The 8,449-nt window shown below is 34.9% G+C and overlaps 1 protein-coding gene across 1 annotated transcript; it reads left to right on the top strand.

Annotated features, from left to right (window-relative positions):
- Window positions 1-1,218: 1,218 nt before the first annotated feature.
- On the top strand, window positions 1,219-6,846 carry KERA (keratocan). Its single transcript, XM_053943816.1, has 2 exons — window positions 1,219-2,104; window positions 6,674-6,846. The coding sequence occupies exons 1-2, from the start codon at window positions 1,219-1,221 to the stop codon at window positions 6,844-6,846; spliced, it is 1,059 nt and encodes a 352-aa protein (XP_053799791.1).
- The last annotated feature ends 1,603 nt before the right edge of the window (window positions 6,847-8,449 follow it).

The raw sequence follows: 8,449 nt of genomic DNA, 5'->3' as shown, positions 1-8,449 counted from the left end.
GAATGCTTCCAGATAGCAGCTTCTGGGGCTGGAAAGGCTATAGGATTCTGCACTTGTTACTACTAATAACAATGTTGAAAACTATTAAATTCCTATATATCATATGCAGCAACTGAACTGAGCTCTTAACCTTACTGATGCATTAATCCTATGAGGGAACTTGCTTTTTATTTAAATAATATTTTTGTCAAAATCAACCTCCTAATTTTGACCAGAAATTTCAGCTATCAGTCTTTTGCCTCTGCATTGCAAAATACTTGTTAATCTCCATGAGCCAGTAAGCAAGATAACAGAGTTTGTAAGGCACTGTTTTTGTGCTACACAAATATTTCCTTTCTGAGTAAATTATCAGTGATAATTTTGCTCATAATTATAATCGTGGAAGAGGATAAAAAAAGCAAATAATTAAGTAAGAAAAATAGTTAAAAGATGCATAAATATATATGAATAGTTTGGTCAGGACATGCTTTTTGTGGATAGAATTTGGTTAGGACTATTTTTTGTGTCATTTAGAGCAGGCATTTGTTTTATCTGTTTGCTTTAGGGAAGGAAATTTGTAACTTTGGATATGAGAGAGTGAACGAGGTGGGGAATGGATTAGTCAAACATACTCCCTCCAAGCTTTTAAGAACATGCCCAACAAACAGCTGTTAAAACACTATTTGATCTTCCACTTTTCAATGAAGACAAAAGACCCTGGAAAATCTGATCCACATGCCATTATAATTTAAGAGACAGCAAAAAAAGAGAAGAGGGTATGATTAATTTTAAAAGGAGGAACACTGAATACACTAATATTTATATCTTTGTGGTAATGATAGCTTTTCTGAAGATTAACCATTATATAATGTAGATTATAGATCTGTACAGGAAAACTTACAACAAATTTAAAAGAGGTAGTGATTTATTGTCTAAAAATGATCAATATTTTCATATTTTTGGAAATGATACTTGCATAAACACCAGTTATACTGGTAGCCAATGTGGAGTCTAAGCTGAATCAGGAAAATATTTATCAACATTTAGCACATATACCTTTTATATTACTTTTCAGTTTTTCCTTAACAGACGATGGATAATACCCTAGATGACAGAATTTGGCTGTTTATAAAGGAAATATTATTTTATATGCAAAACTGTTTTGTTTATCTAGTATGCTGCTAGAGAGTTTTATTGGGAAACAGCTAATTGTTTTTTTCCCCTTCCAAGGCTAACACCATGATTCTGAAAGTCTGTACAAGCCTTTTGCTCTTAGTCTTGGTCAATTCTGTGTGGACTCGAACTGTGAGACAAGTTTATGATGATCTGGATCCTGGTCATTGGTCTCGCTATACTTCTGAGTGTCCACAGGAGTGCTTTTGTCCTCCTAGCTTCCCCAATGCATTATACTGTGACAACAAAGGACTTAAAGAAATACCTCCAATTCCAGCCAGAATTTGGTACCTCTATCTTCAAAACAACCAAATTGAAACAATTTCAGAGAAGCCTTTCGCAAATGCCACTCATCTGAGATGGATAAATCTGAACAAGAATAAGATCACAAATGGTGGAATTGAGAGTGGTGTGTTGAGCAAGCTGAAAAGACTGCTTTACTTATTCCTTGAAGATAACGAATTGGAAGAGGTCCCTGCCCCATTACCAGTGGGTCTGGAACAGCTAAGACTAGCCAGAAACAAAATCTCCAAAATCCCAGAAGGAGTCTTCAGCCACTTGGAAAACCTTACCATGTTAGACCTCCACCAGAACAGTTTGTTGGACAGCGCTCTTCAAAGTGACACCTTCCAAGGACTCAACAACCTTATGCAGCTCAACATAGCAAAAAATTCACTCAAGAAAATGCCTTTAAGCATTCCAGCTAATACACTGCAGCTGTTTTTGGACAACAACTCCATCGAAGTTATACCAGAAAACTACTTCAGCGCAATACCCAAAGTGACTTTCCTTAGGCTGAACTACAATAAACTATCTGATGATGGTATCCCTCCAAATGGGTTTAATGTTTCATCTATTCTAGACCTACAGCTGTCTCACAATCAGCTCACTAAAATTCCACCAATCAATGCTCACCTTGAGCACCTTCATCTTGATCACAACAAAATCAAAAGTAAGTGTGTATTACCAGTGTGGAACCCTTTAAACCATATCCATTTTAAATGTCTACTTAACTATAAAAATGCTCTTTGAGATAAAGTGATTAAAATCATGGAATCATTGAATAATTTGGGAAGGAAAGGACCTCTAGAGGTCATTTATGCCAACCTTCCTGCAATAAGCAGGGATATTTGATGAGGTTTCTCAGAGCCCTGTCCAGCCTGACCTTGAAATTTGCCAGGGATGGGACATCCACCACCTCTCTGAGCAAAATATTCTTGTGTTTTACTGATTTTACAGCATATTTGCTCTATTAAAATGTATGTCCTCAAAAGTTTTCAATTTCGTGTAAATGAGACAAGGCTTTGTACCCAAGGCAACAAAAGCCTGTTGGTTTTAATAGTTTCATTTCCAGGACTGTTTCCAAATTCATCCAGGTATAGAGGGGGTGTGGTGGTCAGGGACATTACATACTCTATATGAAGAAAGTATCTAATCAGTAAGTATTTTGTTTCATGCCAAAAGCCAAAATAAAAATGATGACTTTTTATTCACCACTGCACAGAAGGTAGCCAAGTTTCTATATTTATCTTCTCATCATGGTGATTTAATTGAATACATGGTCCTTTACCACTTTTTTGTGCCACTGTAGTCCAAAGATATACTAAAAATAGTGACTTGGCTTTTGCACAAAAGAAAGACCTATGAAAGGAAGATACTTCTTGATAATTTATATTTATTCACTGCGTTTTGCAAAATAAAAATGTGAAATCATATAAATAAAAAGAAAATTGTATAACTGGCACACATTTAAGTGGCCTGCAAGACTTCTACCTGTTAATTAGAGCTAAAGCTTATGGCAGACATTATTTCTGAACATATTTAATTGCCCCCTGGTTACTAAGGGATTTATTTGAATTGCTTCACTGCAATGCCTCAGGTGCAGACTTTATTATGTCACTTCAAGTGGACATGAAATCAATGGAATGTAGCCTGTCCAGTTTAAGAACAGTTTTGCATCTAAGTAGTATTTAAAGAGCTGTCCGGTCCTCTTCCTTCCCTGAGTAAGTTTGACAAAGCTTAAGTCCATGAAAATTAAGTTTTGTGGTACGTACAAAATCAAGCCTTACATTCCAATGACACATGACCTGTGAAAGTGAATCATGATGCTTTTCCACAGATCTTGTATTCCTTAATGCTTTTACCACTTTTCAAAAATCACTGTCAACTTAAGCACATGTTGGCTTGTGACTAACTGACTTTAGCCAAAAAACAAAAAAAAAAAAAAAGGAATTCTTAGTAACTGAATATAAAATAGTTGCAACCTGATACCTTAAATGAAACTTGGGTATCATGTAAGAGTATTTTACCACATAGAATAATTGTTCAAGAAGTAAGGGATAACGGCATTGTCTCCATGAGACATTGCTCTAATAGATAATATCTTAAAAGTTTGCAAACAAGGAATGTAATTCCATCAGGCCAGAGTAATAATAGCTGACATTAGTTCAGTTAATTTGGTTTCGTCTTCTTAAACCCAGATCACTCATTATTTTAAGAAAATCAATATGAAAGGTTTGAAAAAAAAATTTGTAAAGTCCTGATCTTGTTTCTTCACAAAAGAGTTGTGCTGAAGGTTTACTTTTATGTGCGCAGTACAAGCCCTTTTTATAACATTAATTCTCAGGTGTTCCTTCACAACTGCTAATCACTGCTTTGTTTTCTATTGGTGAATCATAGTTACACTGTTGTCATTCCAAGAGTTCATACATCAGCATTTCTATGTAAATACCATTTGCCTATGTTTTATTGTATGCTATTTTGTAATATCAATTCTTCATATAAGTGCATGGCCTTATTTCTCCGGAGACCATTTATGAAGATACAAGGTCTTCTTCTGAAGCCCAGAAAAGCCAATGATAGCCTCATCATTTGTCTCAGTGGAACAAGAATTTAACCTGTAATCCCTTTCCTAAGGATCTCCATACACAGAGGAAAAAAACTATTCTAATTTTGGAAGTAAAATCAACTTAAGTCCGAAACTAATTATGGCTCTAACAGATTTGCAACACATTTGTTCTATGCCATTTTAAAACACACATGCCTACACATTTACCTGGGATATACATTTGTGAGGCTCTGGTGAATTATTAAAGAATGGAAAAGAGAATGTTAAAGTAAGCTAAGAAACAGTATGAAATGATGTAACAAGTGAGCAAGGGTAAGCAGGTGGTATTATTACAGTGCTATCAAAGGACAAATGAAAGGGAGTAAACAGTAAGTTCATCTGGAAGAACACCAGGAGGCCAAGATAGATACTGTGAGCTAATATTATTCCACGTTTAGAGAAAGGGAAAAATCCCTCGGCCATGTATCTAAATTTTGTTTCTAGAATGTAAGTTTTACTGGAAAAAGATCTTCTGCACTTCTTTAGCAGACATGTAGTGTTAGCCATTAATGAGAACCTCTTTGGCAGTTTTCCCTTACAGCAGCTCTAGGTTTCATGTTTAAATATTAAAGGACATAACAATTCTGTTGACAAGTGGTGGAATTCATCTTCTTTGAATAAACTATCCTAGATTTTTAAATCTAATTTAATTGTGTATCCCTTTCCATTGAGTCTGAGACCTCCTACTCAATGGAAAGGGATACACAATTGTATAGGGAAATTCATCCCACCTTAAGGATCTTTCAGTCCCCTTTTGGAAGTCATCTTTCCCTAGAGTTTATACAGAGAGTCTAAATTGTTTACTTAGGCTGACTCAACTTCTACATGGATCATGGCAAGGTGAATTGTACCTCTGGAAGGTACAAAACCCCTCCTGCTTAAATAAAATTCAGTAATATATCCATGAAGAGTATTGAAAGAGAGAAAAAGAGAGAGAGGCTCTTACTCCCCTGATAGTTTGGGTAGGATTTACTGTTTATGGAAAGAGAACAATAAAACCCAAACCAATTAATACCACACATAATCAGGAAATAACTTCTTCCTAGGTGGCCTGTGGTTAGATAACTGCTGCCTCACTTCAAGGCTGGAGTAACTAACCCAGTGAAAATGAGTGCAGTGAGATAGTTTTTGGTCAGAGAAGACATAGATTTAGGATACACTTGAAGCCATCTTGTCTCTATGAACAGTAGTGCTGATCAAACAAAGCAGATATTTTCTGCTAGATAGTGTTGATTCGCCCAAAACTTTAAATAGCTGCCTTGGTAATGAAAATTCTTAAGCTTTCTGTGTTGTAAATTCACACATAGAGATAAGTTGTAGCTTGTTTCTTCCAAGAATACCAAAAGCTTTGCCAATTTTAATCAGTTTTCACAAGATAAGCAAACACATTTTGATATCACGGATACAACAAAAGCTTCAGGCCTTGGCCAACTGGATGTATTAATCTAGTTTCCATGACAGAGTCCACTTCCAAGATGTTGCAAACATCTGGGCAGTTTTTCAAAATAGAGTGGAGGGAAAAAAAAAAAGTAAGTTATGGGGAAAAATAAAGTAAGTTATGTTGTTATTTTTACTTCACAACATTTCTCTGATTTTGGGGATTGTAGTCAGAAGATTTGTGCATGGTATCATTGCTAAATATAAAGGAAGAAATTTTTTCCTATCTCTTTTTTAGTAAAGAAATTTGTTCAAAAAAATCTGTTGCATACACATTCTCCAGTCACTTTTTTTTTCAGTTAGTCTGGGGCCCAGATCCTCAAGCAGTTAGATCAATCAAAAAATATCATAATTTGGTCAAAGGAATTTGACATCTTTGATAAACAAACACCACTTCAGTGTTTTCTAGAGGTCATTTTGAGGCTGAAATAGGGCAGCAGCTGCCTGACTATTTAACAACTAAAGACAAAATATAAAAAGCATTTTAGTCAAGTGACAGTGCAGAGGAGACAAAAAAGCCCAAGCTATTCAACACTTCCGAATATGGGTAATGATTGAAGCCATAGTTTCAAATTTTATCTGTACAGAAACAAATTATGCGTGATATATGTAGAATTTTGAGGATTTGTTAGCTTTCAGATTAGGAAAAAAATATCCCATTGCACATGTTATATTTTTGCAATTAAAACCAAATCCACTTAATAATGTCAGAGAACAAAGTACAGATGTTAAAAATTAAAAAGACTATACAAAAAGTTCCTCTCATTCAATACTGCTGTTGTTTTGAATGCAAGATTTTCATTGGGGAATATTATCAGTCTAAAATTAATGTACTGTCATTGAAATAAGATGTTCAAAACCCCTCAGAAGTAATCTTGCCTTGCTCACTCAGAGTGTAAAGAGCTATTTCTCAAGGCTTACCATGTAGTTGTCTAACTCAGTATCCCCTTTGCCCAAGGATAAATTATGCATCCAATGGCCTTTATTCATAATTGCAGCATGGAATATGTGATTCACTGATCCAGGTCACATTATATGAAGGTGCTTGTTTTCAGTCAACAAAAGTATTTAAATGGAAACAAAAGTAACAGTCTCCCATGCTAACATCAATGGAAGTTTACTTTGTGTCCTAAGTGAATTTTATCTTCATGAACTTTTCCCATGGAAATAACCTAACATGTTGATCTACATTTTCAGGTGTCAATGGTACTCAGATATGCCCAGTTTCCATTGCCCTAGAAGAAGATTACGGTTATTATGGCAACATCCCTCGCCTCCGATACCTTCGTCTGGACGGAAATGAAATTCAACCTCCAATCCCATTGGACATCATGATTTGTTTCCGACTACTTCAAGCTGTTGTCATATAAAGATATTGCAGCGCCACTCTTGTACTGTGAGAGTGCCAAGATACAAGTTTTGCTGGAATGAAACTTGTTCTAACTAAAATCAAGAAGCAACAGCTTTATTTTACTTCAATTTTTTTTTCTTTGCTTACATCTTTTCTATAACTGAAAAGGTTGTTCTTTCAGAAGGGATTTTGTGTGGACCTGAAACATGTGCTTAACACCTTATCCTATAAATTCAAAATGTGAATATCTTGAAAATCATTGGTGTAAGATCCCAAATATTCCAAAGAAACTTCTTGCCTACTCCATCTTTCTTGTCAAATGTGGCAATGCCTACCCTCCTAACATAATTCCTAACGACAAGTTATGTGTCCTTATTTTGTTATATAGTAACTAACACAATGAATTTGGGTGCACTTGGCCAAATACATATGCTAATAAAAGCATGAGCTGCATGATTACTAGTTATCAGAATTGCCACTGACATTTCAGATAGTGGCTCATGCTGAACAACCACTTAACATGCAAATAACCCATAAATTGCTGTCATCCTTTGAAGATGACTTTTAAGGTGAAAAGTACATGAGGCTTAGCATCCAAAGCAGTATACTGAATATATATAATTGTAGGGATTCATTCACTTAATTTCAGAACTGGAATAAACTGATCCAACTGAAATCCAGGGACAAGAGAACATGAGATGTAATCTTGTTCTCTCAAAGTCCCAGTTTTCTGCTGTTTTATTCCATTTCTTGTTTTGACACCGGTTATTTCTACAACTTTGGGATCATTATTGAATATTTGGTTAATTTTAGTTTGCAGAGAGATACAACCAAGAATAGTAATGATTACATATTTCATGGACTAGGTACTTCATAAAAATTCGAATAGCTAGTTAATGCAATGGTGGTGAAAAGAAAATTAAGAAATTAAGAGATACATCCCCTCCCAATTATTTACTGAACTAGGAAAGCACTTGTATAGGAACTGTATCATTTAAGCAAATACAATCAACTCAGAGCAGTATCCAGCTATCTGCTAACTCACATACATGCATACAATAATACTGGATTTTAGAGAAGTCCAGATTATTAGAACACAATACATTAACAATTCACTAACAAGGGAGATATCCGAAGGCAAGTTTTTATGAAATATGTCTGATTTTATAAAATCTAGTTTATTTTTTTCTATTTTATAATATTGGCTTTCAATAATTGACTTGAATATTAGAGTCAGCTATTCACTGAGAGAGTATGACATTCTTATTTCTGCTAGCCAGCACAACAGACTATCCATCAGTCATTATTTTAGTCTTCTTGCATTTCTAGATAGAAGCAAATAGTTGCTCATTGTTATCTTGCATCTATTGCTAACATTTTAAGACTGGTGTCAGTAGCAAGCATTTAAAGACTATGCACATGGTATAATTTTTGCTTTGCAGATTAGGTATTTTCTTAAAATTAGATTTTTTAAAGTGTTGAGAACGGTAATTTCTGACAATCAATCCTTTCTCTCTGAAAATCAAGCCTTATTCTGATCCAGAAAACTTGTGGAAACAACCTAGTATAGAAACCCAGCATAGGAATAACCCATTCAGAACTCTGATCACTAAACCATTTAT

Source organism: Vidua chalybeata, chromosome 5 (assembly GCF_026979565.1).
Source record: "Vidua chalybeata isolate OUT-0048 chromosome 5, bVidCha1 merged haplotype, whole genome shotgun sequence".
Taxonomy (NCBI): Eukaryota; Metazoa; Chordata; class Aves; order Passeriformes; family Viduidae; genus Vidua; species Vidua chalybeata.
The sequence above is the reverse complement of the archived record's forward strand: the minus strand, read 5'-3'. Positions and strand labels throughout refer to the sequence as shown.

Coding starts and splice junctions, on each gene's coding strand:
- KERA (XM_053943816.1), top strand. CDS start 1,219: ATGATTCTGAAAGTCTGTACAAGCCTTTTGCTCTTAGTCTTGGTCAAT. Junction 2,105..6,673: donor TGATCACAACAAAATCAAAA/GTAAGTGTGTAT, acceptor CTACATTTTCAG/GTGTCAATGGTACTCAGATA.